Source organism: Lottia gigantea, assembly GCF_000327385.1.
Source record: "Lottia gigantea unplaced genomic scaffold LOTGIsca_53, whole genome shotgun sequence".
Taxonomy (NCBI): Eukaryota; Metazoa; Mollusca; class Gastropoda; family Lottiidae; genus Lottia; species Lottia gigantea.
The window spans coordinates 885,039-900,263 of NW_008709815.1; the positions used below are offsets into that span (position 1 = coordinate 885,039).

A 15,225-nucleotide genomic window follows, 5' to 3' on the forward strand; every position below is an offset into this window, starting at 1 on the left:
TTCCGCATCTCCACAGATGCTCAAATTTATGGAAACTCTACACCAAGATCTAGTGAAATATTCCCTTTACTTATCGTTTAATGTCGTATATCGATCACTTAGGATCACTGATCGTTTCAGAACTTAAAGATCGGGTTCGACATCCGTTTAACCAATTGATCTTTAGTCTCAGAAACAGGAATATTTTAGCTAAGCCAATCAGTAATAGTGTTCACAGCTCATCGTCAGAATTATCCGCGTTCGAATTTTAAAATGGCGACTCATGTAATTATGTTTATGTAAATATGCGTGTATTATAAAAAAAAAATTACTTAGAAACATTTTCACTTTTATGCTTCTTTGGAATATTGAAATAAGTGTGGAAATTTTCAAGCACCGCCTTTTTTTTCACGTGATATACATTTCTTGTTGATGTTATCCATTATGCAACGTGTAATGTTATATATCTCTGCTGTATTTGTATATTCGTATGACAGCCAAGCATAATAACTATAATAACAGGTTACTTTGGAACTAATGTAATAAGGTTGAAATAGATACAGTATGTATATTACGCTTTGATATATTTCTGTAGATGTGAAGTTTCGTTAGAGGCAAATGTTAAGTGTTATCATTTAAATCTGCGTTTCAATTCAAATCGGATAGAAAACTAATATTTTGAATATTTTTGTAGAAGAGTCTACATACACGTAATTTGTAATAATTTGAAAGGTGTAGTATATATTCATATTGAAACCTAAGTTGCATATTGGTATAGCCCTTCTTCATTAGTAGGTGGCCTATTAATGTAGCTTTCATTCCCTTAGAGAGCACTACGCCTGCTTCGCTTCGAGAATTTGAGCGACTCCAGATTGGTAGAAAACATCTCAAATTTGTAGCGATATAATTCACCTATATTTTTAAAAATAATCAAATATTTTGAGCCAAATTTTGTGGGTAGTTATATATAAATGGTATTCAATTTGTAAAAAGTTGTAAAATACAAATATTGATAACTAAACTATAACATCTAGGTTGTGACACCTGAATTGATTTACACCATGGAAAAGCTGGCATTACAGGAAGAGAGTACGAGCACTAAGGAGGTTAAGGTTCGTCGCTCCCAATGGTCGAGAAACTTGGACTTTGTGCTGTCATTCTTGGGATATACAATCGGTCCATCAAATATTTGGCGATTTCCTTATCTCTGCGCCAAAAATGGCGGCGGTACGTACACTTTTTTAATTACAGCGCCAAATGTAATAACAATATCTGAAGATGTTTGTATAAATAGATTCATAGCTTGAAGTATCCCTGGTTGCTAAAAGATCTATAAAGCCAATGTTTTTTTTTAGCTCATAAACATGCATTTCCGCTTTCCGCTTTGATCTTTGTTTTTCAACCAATTTCTCCAGTGAACTATATGTATCAATACTCTTTATTATAGCCGTTTTCCTAATACCCTATGCAGTGTTTATGCTGTTGTTTGGTTTTCCATTAGCATTGCTAGAGTTATCATTAGGACAGTATTCTGGTAAAAGTGCCTTTGCCGTATGGGACATCTGCCCAGCACTAAAAGGTAACGTACTTCTTTCTTGAACCAGAACCCATCTCAAACAACACAGGTATGAATATATGTTTTCCAAATTGAAAATAAAATAGAGCACAGATGTCACGGGAAGATTTTTCATTATTTTGTTTCTCCATTTCAATAAAACTGTTCACCAAAATGTAAAACTAAAAAGTGATAGGGAAAGATAACATAGGGCCTATCTCATAGGGTCTATCTCACTTGGGCATCCTTATGTGTATTTACATATTTGTTTCAGGCATTGGTCTTGCAATGAATGCTGTAACAGTATTATACGGAATTTACTACATCATTATATTGTCGTGGGTTCTGTTTTATCTTTACAATTCCTTTAAAACACCTCTACCGTGGACAAATTGTGATAATTGGTGGAATACTGCCGACTGTATTGAAACTTTACAGACGGTGAAAAATAATATAACCTTAACGAATACAGCATACAATTTTACAAGCCTGCAGTCAAATTTGTCAATGGAAATGCAGGAATTTGTCAACGATACGAGCATTATAACGAATGGATCTTATACAGCTCCTGAAGAATTTTGGAGGTATGTGTCGACGCTCTTTGAATGTGGTATGACTTTGTAAGATCCCCAAGTAGAAGATAAGTTTCAAAATTAGATATATACCGATGAAGACGGCAATGCCGCAATTGTTTTAGCTCTGAGTGATCAAAATGCTATTAACATTTATGTCTTTAAGCCATAAAATCTAACCAAGTACTCATCAAAAAAAGCACAAACCGGAAGTCGGTTATCATCCCGGAAGTCATGTTAAGAGTCATTCAAATATGTTGAGATGCATCCCTTAAGAATTCAACTAAATCTTCAATAGCACCACAAACTCAGTTGTTATGTATTGGTTTGCGTTGTCGCCAACTAAACAATTTCTCTTGTTTCAGCATCAATCTATTACGAATGTCTACTGGATTAGATGATCTTGGAGACATTCAACTGCATTTGGTTCTAACATTAGCACTGGGTTGGATAATAATATTCTGTTGTATCATTAAAGGTGTTGAAACTGTAGGGAAGGTAAGTGTTACCTGGCAAATAAACAGGTGAAACTTCGAGAAATATATATTGAAATGGAAGACTTATATCTACGACCGACAGATAATCGCCGTTATTTCGTCTGACAGCGATGGAAATGTTAATGCTCTTGAGATTTGTTTGCTGTTTGCTTGTTTTCCAGGTGGTGTATGTAACAGCTATTGGTCCATTTATAATACTTTTTATCATACTAATTCGAGCAGTTACTTTGCCTGGTGCTGTAAAGGGAATAGAGTATTATGTAATTCCTGATTTCGAAAAGCTAGCAGATGTACAGGTTTTTATATTTCGAATATTTCCAAACTAAATAGTTTTTACAATGCATATTGTGGTCTATTATTTTTCTTATTAATCTGAACAGTACAAATAGAAGCTATAGTTTCCCAATTGCAAAGTCTGCCACGAAAAGCCACGAAACATGCAACCATTGTCACAGTGTTGCTGATGGGTTTGAAAATGATTTATATCGTTATCAGTAGGAATTCCATTAAACCCGATTTATAAAGGAATTTCTTCAGATCATGGAAGGCGAGTTTAGTAACCCCACAGCAAACTAGCAGACCCAAAAACATAACAGATAGAGAATTCTTTGTAATAATTTCAGGTTTGGATTCAAGCCTTAATGCAGATATTTTTCTCCATGGGTATTGGATGGGGTGCATTTATAACGTTAGCTAGTTATAATAATTTCAATAGCCATGTCGTTAGGTATGTTAAAAGATTTTAACAATTATTTATAGACGCTCTTGTTTTGGAAATAACAAAACAAAACGATGGTATGAGGACTGTGATTGGCTGGTTGTATTCCTATACGTAGTACACATTTGCAATAGCCAATCTTAACAATTGGAAATATATGAACCAATAAAAAGAAATACAGATCAGATTTGGTTAAATTTGGTAATTGGGTTTTTCTTCCAATTGTATTCTTGCCGTGCTTACGTCATTGTAATTTCAGAAATACAATTGTATTTTGTATCGTTGGAGAAGGCACGAGTTTTGTGGCTGGATTTGTTGTATTCGCTGTTTTAGGTTTTATGTCTGAGAAGGCGGGGAAAAGTGTAGCAGAGGTAGCAACCGCAGGTAACATAATGTATTTTAAGATAGGTCTAACATGAAACAGTCTATAAGATAATAATTTCTTGTTCATTCTTCTTGTGGTTTGTTCGTTTATTGCACTATTAGATAGCTAATTAACTTTGAGAGTTAAATGGTCTACTGTCACAATGAATGGTTCGAAGTGAATGATGTACTGAAACATGTTCCAAATGCAATTGTCATTTTTGTACTAACAGGTCCTGGTCTTGCGTTTATAACCTACCCAGAAGCTTTAAGTGAGTTACCATTACCACAGTTATGGTCTGTTTTGTTCTTCATTATGTTGTTCCTTCTTGCCATCGATTCCTTGGTAAGTTAACATTTGAAATAGTTTTCTTGCTTAAAGAGAGGTTATCTAAACCATTTCACGATTCCTAAAATAAATTCGGTCTAATCACTAATCATTCGAGTGTAATTCCAGGCAGGGTATGCTTATTGATCACATGGTGCCACTTTTTGTTTTGAAATGCTTCCTCCTACATTCGTTATCAGTTCCCTCCCTTGACTATTGAAAGTAAATAAATATATTTTTCATTGGTTACATCCCTTGAACTTTTAGTTGCTATTTTGTTTGTTTGTTCGTTCCTGTTTGTAGTTTTAAGCGACTGTTTGTGATTAACATGATTGATATAAATCCAAGCATCATTAACTCAGCTGGGCAATTTTGGAGAGCTGAAACTCGAACAAGTCTACAAACACTGGAAATTAGCTTACGTTTTGATATTTGCTCTGCCTGGAACCGCAAGAATCATTTCCATTTTATTATGACGTTATAAAACGTGTTTCAGTCAGTCTGAAATCTAAAAGTATAGTTAGTTCGGAGCAGAGGTATGCATTCCCACCGAGAAATGGAAGTCAGTTTCTGGCCCAAAATCACTTTTGATCGGACTGGTGTTTAGGCCTATTCTTGATCTTTCTTCTCATACAACTAAAACACCAATAGCAAAAAAAAGGAAAATATTTGCCAGTCTCAATAGCCCCCTGTCTGTCAAGAAATTATCTAGATCCTTGCTCCAAATACAACTTCATCGTTAGATTGAAAATGAATAATATGGCCTTGTCTATTTTTTTATAGTTTGTGAGTCTTGAAATTATTGTCACAGCAGTTGTGGACGCAGTGCCTAATCCGACGTCGAAAACTCGTATATTGGTTACTGCTGTTATATGTGTTCTGATGTTTTTCGGTGGCCTGATATACACCACACAAGTGAGTTTCGACCTCACAAACCGGCCACTATGAGTGTCTGATTTTGTCAATATGGTAGAGGTGCGGTGGGGTTGCTGAACAAGAAACTTTGTAGAATAAAACGGGCGAGAAATCCAAAGTTTCCAAACCAGTCTCTGATAATATGTATAAAGTTAAAAGTGGACCAGATCAGATACCTTCGTCTTTTAAAGGGTTTTAAAAGATATCTTATTGGAAAGATGAAAAATGCAAGGTACCTACACAGGTAGGGGAGACCACACTTGCCTCATCCTGTTTGTTCTACAATTCAGCTTCGAATTCAACACTGTAAACAGTGTAAAAAAATGATCTCGACTGGATCTCAATACGTGCATTTACTTTTCAGGCGGGGATTTATATATTTCAACTAGTAGATTGGTATATAGCATCAATCTCGGTTTTCGTCATAACATTTGCTGAATGTATCATTGTTTCCTGGATTTATGGTAAGTAAGGTTACAAAGATATTAAGGACTATCTAGCCCTGGTGGCGGCATTAGCCGTACCCGTTCGTCAGACGTCTGAGGATTGAGTAGAGTCGGGTTTGTCGGCCTCGGGACAATCATGATTACATAAAGGTATCTGGAACTCGGGTTGACTTGCAGAATCTGGATATCAACTAGATAAAATCATCAACTGCTAGTTTCCATCAGCACAATTGCTCCTGTCATCTAATTGGTATCTGCGATCTTTCATTTGCCTTGAAGTAGCTACGGCTCTGCAAATCAGCATCGTTAACACGTGAACTTCTTGAAATTGAGGGCGAGATTTTAGATTTATATGTTTCAAATTTAGGTGTAGAAAGGTTTTCTGACAACATAGAAGCAATGACTGGAAGAAGACCACCCTTGTTTGTCAAAATACTTTGGCGATTTATTACTCCTTTTATTTTAGTCGTAAGTACTGCGAAGCTTATTCAGTGGTCAGGAGGAATGATTTCATTCGTAATTCAATTTGAAAAGATCTTTTAAATATGATTGATATATTTGTCATAATAAATTCATATCTCGAATCGCAGGAATCCCATGGACGGGAAACCGGGTTAGTGCAAATGGAAGCTTTAAGTGTTCACGAAAATGAAAGAGGGTACAAGTGTAGTCAGTTTTGACATTTCGAAGCTTTTGTCATTTCAGACAGCGTTTATATTTACCATAGCGGAGTTTAGCCCACCAACATATGGATCCTATGTTTATCCCTCCTATTCTAGTTATATTGGTTGGAGTATTGCCTTTGTCACTACATCACCTATACCTATATGGTTTATTAAAGAAATAAATCAGCGAGAGGGACCTTTATTACAGGTAGGTAGAGATATATTCCACTCAATGAACAAATAAATTGAGACATACATTGAAGCAAAAACTAACTATGTCTGTGAACACAAGACACAAATTGCTACCTTATAACATTTTGTGGTCTTCTAAGAGAAGATAATGGTCTTTTCGTGGTTTTTAAAATTTTGCCCGCTGTCTACAGACATGTGTGCCAAATTTCAATTCAAATATACTAAAGTATATAATCCATAAAATATACTAATCCATGTTCGGTTAATTGCAGAGAATAAAAACAGCATTCCAGCCAAACGACAACTGGCAGCCAGCAAAAGCCCAAATAGATAGTATACCAACCTCTACCTATGAAACTGCAACGTTTTTGGTTCAAAATCCACTTGAACGGTGAAGGATTTGTAAGCAATGTAAAGGATAAAAATATAAAATGCACAGAACTCTACTGTTATTCTTTATTTCTGGTTGAAAAAGAAGTTCTTTAGTTCTCAAGGTGGGCCTTCCTGTATAATGATATGATTCAAGTGTTTCGATATAGGACCTTCTTCCAGGATTTCTCTATGCTGCTTTTGTCATTAAACGTCTACTGCTTTTGACAAGATTTTTGGTTACTGGAACAGTTCTTGATTTTTATCTGAACTAACGAATTTGTCTTCACTTTTTATAATTTTCACTCGTTTGGTGTTTTGTTTGTTTCCTGGACGAATATTTACAATTTTTACAATTTACACAATTTCATAGTACACTTCTCGCAAGTCTTATTTTACACGATGTTTCCACAATTTAGATTGTCATCATCATTATTATCATCTAGACATCTAGATCGATCTCAACATCTCAACGCTTGAAATAATACAATATTATAATAAATGTATCAAAAAACCATATTATTAGGTAAAATCTACCACAATGTGTCATTTATGTTTGAAAGATGTCAATATTCGAAAATTTAAAAATAGCCTCGTTACAGTGGTTCTAATTAAAGTAGACTATATTCAGATTTTATGACGTTACAAACACGTATTTAGCTTAACATAATAGTGGCTGCAATGCATAGCTGAAGGGGACCTGACGAGATCATTAATGACGTCATCTAATTAATATTAACATAATTTCACACTATGATTCTAGTCCCCATTTACCAGCCTCATTCAACCATGTATCAAACATATGTATTACGTCTTGGTGATCGGGGATGAACAGGAAGAAATCAATCAATTATCAATTAATATAGGATCAAGGAGGGTAATTTTCAATTAGGAAATATATTAGTGATGATGCGCAGTCAAGGGATAACGGCCCATCGTGCATTAGGTTAAAATATTTCAAAGATTTCTTCAACATTTTGGAATTTTAAGCTCCCAACAGCTTGACTCTTCTTCTGATATCGGATTAAAAACAACTCAAGTAAGTGTTGAACAACTAAAATTTTAAGTTATATATTATATTTCATATTTTTTAACAAACTGTTAGATACATTTGTGTGTACTTTTCTATATTCTTGTTGATGACTTGCCCAACCAGTTCGGTTACTCAGGTTTTACGTCAAATATATTCAAATATTGAAAATTCGAATATACACTATACGAATATTGGTCATATTTTACTATTTGGACGAAAATACTGTTGCCTTTTCAGTCGTCTTATTGATCAGGTTTTCGGTCAATGAAAGAATAAACTTGATGGATTAGGTACAAATGAAAAATTGAGAATTCGTTTAGATTTAGATTCAAGCAACGATAAAGTGCACAGCCTTACAGTAATACTACCTCTTAGAATGAACATACAATTTAGAGTTCCTAACTTGGACATTAGTATATATTCATTAGTGGACTTACCTGGTGTCATAACTATACATCAGAATCCATATATAATCCGGTAAATCTATCAACCTTGGTACTTATTGAAAGACGCTAAAAAAAATTTTTGTTCAATAATTACTTGTAGTTTTATGGATAATTACTTAGTTTTACAGATTTATCAGATTATAAGGGAATTTGTTGTATAGTTCTGACACCAGATAACACCACTGGTGATTACAGACGCGTTTTGGCCAAGTTTAAAAATTCCAAATTTTGTGAGGCAATGTTCCTTTAAGGAAAGATTTTATAATTTATTAAAATATGGACCATAAAAAATAATGACAAAAGTACATAGAATGCTGGTTATTGGAGAATATTACCTATATTACGAGATATTAAGGATAAGGATGGCTGTATTCATTTACTGAAACGTAATGATTGCCTGAAGTGAAATTGATACATCGAAGTACTAATTAATCATAATTATCATATTTTTTAATTAATGGACCGTATCCACGATAACCATGTTATTGATAAGGGATTAAGTGCGAATTTTGAATGTCAATTTTTATGGATATAAAGTTATCAAATTATTTGCATTACACGCTTATAAAAGTTCACCCAAGCTTTCCACAACTCATTGGTTTAATTTAAACATATTTACTACAATTTTTAAAAGACAATGACTCAAGTTACAAAAACTTAAGTATCACCCCCGAACGACTATTACCAAGTGGTAAAGTGGACAGTGAGGAGCATTTCTTTGTATATACCTGAGAATGCAAGATGACCACAAATATTCAATCTATAATTTTTTTAGTAGGTAGATGTTTAATTTGTTTAAAACCCACTGTCACACTTCTTTTAGGCTTCAAAAAATTCTCACATATGTCGGCTTTTGAGAAATTCAAAAACCGATGTCTCAGACAAGTTAATGCCCCCCCCCCCCCTCCCCCTACAAAAGAAAAAAATATCCGGTGAGTTTTTCCACATAGCAAATTCACATGTAAATGTATATTTGGATCGCACTTGAATTTCAGATATGGTGCAGTACAGTCAATTATTAATAGCAACATTTGTAATCCTAATTCCATGTACCATTTCATATCCAAATGGTTCCCCAGACTCTTCTTGTTTCAACCTAATGCCAGGACATGGTGTACCTCCACAACAAACCAGATCACCTTATGTCATATTAGTCAACCAAACCCGGTATCGGCCTAATGAAATCATACGTGGTAAGTACACTTCTATAACCTTCAAGAACAACTGAAAATGAACTCCGCTAATAATAACGTGTTTATGTGATGTTCACCTTTCTTGATCTTATTATGTTGCTTTTGACTAAGTTGGTGAACTCGACAACCCCATGAGAGTTTACCTACAAGAATGGAAAAAAAAATTACAAGTTTCATATTGGTATTGTCTAATAAATGACTGGAACAGTAGATCATGCCGTGTCAGCATTTAATAAGTTTATATTACCATATCTGCGATAGGCCTCGGTAAAATGAAGAACATATGTATAATATTTATGTTTCTGAAGGCAGATCTTTCACCTCTATTCCACAAGAGGTTCTTGAACCTTGTGGCAATTATTTTTCTCGCATTGTGTTTCTTCCAATTTTCACCGATTGAGCTGCATATCATATGAAATGAAGTATTTATGGAAACAAAAGAGTTCCTTCTTTAAAAACACCTATTGGATCCCCTTATAATGATGATTACATTTTCAGTTATGATTCGTGGCTTATGTGGAAGAACATTTAAAGGTTTTCTGATAGAAGCTAGAAGAGCAGATCCGGGAATGAATACAACCGAATTATTAGGAGTATTCAGTCAAGTGGCTGGTACACAATGGAGGTGTATGACTGTAAGTGGATTTGACCTGTTCAACAGTAGATCTAATGATCACATGGCGTCATGCTTTGAACCAGATTATGGTCTATCAGTCAAAAACCCCGGTTGATGTCCAGTAGGCATATCACAGAGCGACAAGATTCTATATATATTCAATACAAAAGTAATCACCATATAAATTATCTACTTTAATTTGTATAGTTTAGTGGTGTAAACTCAATCCATTTGAATTTTGACTGGACTTTAGACTTATCAGACCCGAATATTTCTTTTTCAGAAAGGTTTAACACATACTAGCAATACACCAACAGGTTCCTTAATGTTTGACTGGATGGCGCCGAGCATGAGTTCCGGTCATGTGATCATAAAGTAAGTGCACATACTGCTTAAATGCGAGTGTAGAACAAGTCCCCATAATAATGTCAATTTTTTCAACAATCTTGATCAAGAACTAAGACGAAAAAAAGTTGAAGGCTCATAGCTTTGCTAATGGAATTTCAACCTAAATGACGGAATCCTACATAAATAAATATTCTATTTTTTTGTTTTCAGAGGAACTTTCGTTGAAAACTACAGAACCTATTGGGCGAGCGTCAACTCCGCAATTATTTATGACCCGAATTCCACGCCTTTAAGTGTGCACCCGTCAAGCTTACTTACGCCTTACATAACACCTTGTGAATCAGATCGTGCTGGAGCGGCCGTAGATACAACAACAACAACAACTACAACAACAACGACAACGACTACAACCACTCTACCAACAACAACAACCACAACAACTGTACCTACGACCAAACCACAAACTACGACCACATCAACGTTGGCCCCTACAACCCGACGCACATTAATCCCAACAGTAGCTCCAGCATTGACAACCACAGCTCCGAAAACAACTACCACTACTGAACCGATAACACAAGCACCTTTATGGGAAACAACGGCTTTCATTCCCTTCCACGATCCGGACCATGGATGGATCAACCAACCAGATGGTAAAAGTGTGCCTACAGTCCCCACCTTTAAAGAACCTGCAAATGCTACTGTTGTATTTGCAAATGAAGCACCACAAACGCCTGTAAGTATTTTGAAAATCCAACTGAAGAATTCTTTTTTCAACCCGTCTCCTTGTAAAGACGGCATAAAGTTATATGCAATAGATTTATCATACCATTCAGCAAACCACTGACATTGTTAACTTGAACCCTCACAAGACCAAACTCAATGTAAACAACAATTCTTATTTCAGATCAAGCATATATATATGAAACAAGAATGTGGAGCCACACATGGATGTTTCAGTAAATGCGATAGCAAAGAGTGTGAGTTTCTCGTCACTTGGAAAGAGTACGGTGAAAAGGTGACCTTTGAAGTAACTGCCACAGCTTTAGAAGGTATTGAAGATCAATATTTGGCAATTGCGTTTTCAAGAGATACCAAAATGGTAAGTTACTCTAAGACCATGTATTTATTATGCCATTTCATACGTATGGGTCCAGTATCACTTGGGGTTCTTAGAACGTTTATTCAGAAGTTAGCATAGTTGCTTAAAATCATTGATGTTGCAATGCTACAGTCCAAAAACTCTTTCAGCATGGAATCCTACATATACTTTGACATATGTACTTCCTGGCTATATTTAATGAACTTAGACCATAATTCCTCATTATACCCTAATGTCACCATATTGTTACTACTTACATAGTTAGCTTTGAGAGTGATGACATGAGTTGGGTTCTGGTTAAAGTATTTTCGGTTTTTATTTGTCTTTTGGAAGTCTAGAACAGATCAAATCCGACAGGTTGTTGGAAGATCAAGACATCATTTTAAAAAAAATTCACAGTATTTTTTTTTTATTTAAGGGGCATGACAGTATTGTGGAATGTGTACATATAAATGGAAAATTTACAGCACATCTATCGTATAATGAACGATTTGTAAACCAAAGATTGGAACATGTAAGAAAAATCATTTGTTTCTTCATTTGGATTGGAAGTGAACCTACTAAAATGCTCATTTCATTGTCGAAATGGCCGTATTTTTTTTCCTGAGGCGACTCATCCACCATCTCCTGGAGTTTGAAATGACGATTTTCATTTTCACTTTTTAGAATCCCGATGTCCTGGAGCTCAGATCAGCCTTTTTTGACAATGGTTTTATCTCATGCGAGTTTTCACGAGCAAAAACTTCGATCGATGTGAATAGAATTTTCAATTTAGAAAAGGATTATTTTGTCATTTTTGGTCAAGGACCTATAGCTGATCCTTTAACAGGTACGTGTCTTTATGTCCAAGGTTTATGTAAGACCTGAAGAGTTTGATTGTAGAAATTGTCAAACAGCGAATCCTTATCATTAAAAGTGGTGCACATGGAAATGACGGCTATATCAAATTAGGTCAAATTATATGCGTAATTGTAATACATGTATAAGGTTTTCATATTTCAAATGCAAGATAACCATTTCGTATTGTTTCGTTGTCTCACGTGCCTCTATTGTAATGATTTTTAACTACATGTACTGACTTCTTACAGGTACCATTGGTAAACATCTTACAGATCCATATGTAACAGCTCAAATCATAGATTTTCAGAAGCACGAAAATGTGGAAATTTACAAATTAGACAAGGTGTTTATTAAAATACATGGTGAGAATAACTTTTTACATTAATGTCTGCAACATTTCCTTGCGTGTGAGAGCACACTGTTCTGTTTATGAAAGGATCAACAGACCGATGCCCTGTTCACCAGCCGGCCAAATTAGTAATTGGTATAATGAAAAAGCATGTTGATTAAAATTTAAAAACTGATATAAGCACGTGAAAATTCAATCATAAATATATTGTACATATTGCAGGTTGTTTTATGGCGTTTGCCTGGATGTTTTGCGCCAGTATTGGTATCGTCATCTCGAGGTTTTATAAACCATTATGGCCAACAACTATGGTCTGTGGTAGAAAAGTGTGGTATACGGTAAGGATCCTCTGTCTAATGTTGTATACTATCGTGCAATTGAACACCTGAATAATGTTTTTTGTATATCGCAATTTTTATGTAAATTAGAACATGGCAATGGTGTGTTTTTTTTATTAACCATTTTGGCATATTGAGCTTTTGAAACTTACTTGAAACTTAAATAAGCTGTGGATTAGATGGGTTGAAATTGTCCGTTGAAATTAAATTATAATGGCAATAATGTCAATTGAATATTTGTTTATTTCAGGTTCATCGATTCCTGATGTGTCTAGTTGGTATTTTGGTCATAGCCGCCTTTATTATTATTTTCCTGGAAGTACAAGGTCTCAGTGAGGTACGAGTTCCTGTTAGTCTTTTGAACTATTTTCTGATTTCTTAAACAGTGTTCAGGCAGAGAAAGGAAGGCTTAAAAAAAACACTCAATCCTCCTGATCCCCTTGTCATTTCTCTCCTTTGGTCGTCTCGGTCTTCATCTTTCCTCTTCTCGAAATTTTTCTATTTCCTCGCCCTTACCCACCTCGCCCAATTGGAATTAGCATGATAATACAAAAGGTATTTTAGAATAATATTCAAATGTTTCGGGGTTTTGTTTTCAAGTTTGTGACCGAATGACATTTCTTAATATAGACTGATCTTATTTTTAGATCAGCCTAGAGAGCATGAAGAAGTTACATCCAGTTGTTGGTATCATAGTCACTTTTCTTACGATTGTAAATGTAAGTTTTATACGTTTAAATGTTAGAGAGATTATAGTTTTTGTGGCTGTAATTGATGGTCAATCCTCTGGTGCTTGTACGTCTGATCGCACAGTTTTTATTGGACAGTCTTAATATTCGCAATATTATTCTTCACAAATAATAACAGCAACCCAATTTTTAGATGTGTTGATTATCATTTTCAGATATTGATGGGAATGTTCAGACCAGGTTATGACTCAAAACACAGAACAGCTTTCAATTGGGTTCATTGGTGTACTGGTATCATGGATCACATTATAGCTAGTAAGTTAGATTTAAATAATGTGTTGTGGCGTATTTTTGCCTATAGATATTACTGTAACCGTAATTGAATATCCGCCAGTATCCGTATGGATCCTGACACTTTTAAAAGAAGTCGGCTTTGGTTCCTTTTATCTTTGCTGACTTTTCTGGGTTAAAAGATCCATTCTTCACCATTGTACAATTGTTTGTGGCGTTTCGATTTGGCCAAAATGGCGATGAAAATACATTGTATGGGTAAATATTATTTGAATGAGTTTTTTTTATTTTCAGTTGTAAATATTGTGTTAGGGGTAGAACTACAGAAAGCACATGTCCATAGTTATATTCAGTACATTATATTCTGTTATGCCGCGTACCAGTTTCTTATAGTTGTAATACTAGAAATAGTTCAATGTAATAGCCGAGTTAAAGGTATGTATGCCCGAAATGTAATTGAAATAAGATTATAGTTTCGTTGCATTGTAATCGAACAAGTTTTCTATAGCTCTCTTGTCCTAATGACGTTATATCAAAGTGTGTCTTGTAGGACTCGTTGACGAATTGTGGGATAGAGAAAGTAAGACGAACCTCTCCTTGTAACGTTTCCTACATGACACGATTTGATTGGTTAAGACTAACGTCATTAGAACGGGACTTGTTAGAAAACTGGTTAGATTAAAATGGAGAAAAAATTATCAGAAAAAAATTGCCAGAAAAAAAGAATCAAAATTTTAATTATATTTGTTGAGCTGGCTGTGGATTATAATCTTAGACCAATATGACAACCTCTCCTTGTAACGTTTCCTACATGACACGATTTGATTGGTTAAGACTAACGTCATTAGAACGGGACTTGTTAGAAAACTGGTTAGATTACAATGGAGAAAATATTATCGGAAAAAAATTGCCAGAAAAAAAGGAACAAAATTTTAATTATATTTGTTGAGCTGGCTCGTGGATTATAATTTTAGGAAATAACAAGGAATAGAGTAGTTTGATTAAGATATGCTTGTTCGTTGTCCAAAAAATCCATGTGAATTGTTTGGGACAAAAGTTCTCGGTTAACGCCTACACTAAATTGTTGGGTTTTTGAATAGTTTGTTTTATCCTGATAGTTTAAGCAGTACTTTTATGGTATGAAGAAGGTGCCATTCAAAATGAATTTTTGAAATAATTGAATTATAATTTCAGAGAGAAAACAGCAAACCTACATGATTTATGAACGAAGAAGCACATTTTACTCTAGTACTAGAGAATCTAGTGAAGATGATACAGAACCACCGGTAAATATGAACTGCACATTGTATTTTCAATGTTCTGAAATACCCGGTGCTAATCAGCGACTACTTTGTCTTCCGATACTAACATTGCTTTCTAA

The 15,225-nt window shown here is 34.8% G+C and overlaps 1 protein-coding gene across 1 annotated transcript; it reads left to right on the top strand.

Moving 5' to 3' along the window:
• Window positions 1-1,040: 1,040 nt before the first annotated feature.
• Window positions 1,041-6,667, top strand: LOTGIDRAFT_219403 (hypothetical protein; the record flags this gene model as incomplete). The annotated part of the gene is made up of 13 exons (XM_009062776.1): window positions 1,041-1,206; window positions 1,427-1,558; window positions 1,809-2,118; window positions 2,472-2,604; window positions 2,765-2,899; window positions 3,227-3,330; window positions 3,581-3,705; window positions 3,918-4,030; window positions 4,796-4,927; window positions 5,292-5,391; window positions 5,741-5,841; window positions 6,079-6,246; window positions 6,503-6,667. 13 exons carry the CDS (start codon window positions 1,041-1,043, stop codon window positions 6,623-6,625), a joined length of 1,842 nt encoding a protein of 613 aa, XP_009061024.1. The 3' UTR covers window positions 6,626-6,667.
• Between the last annotated feature and the right edge of the window lie 8,558 nt (window positions 6,668-15,225).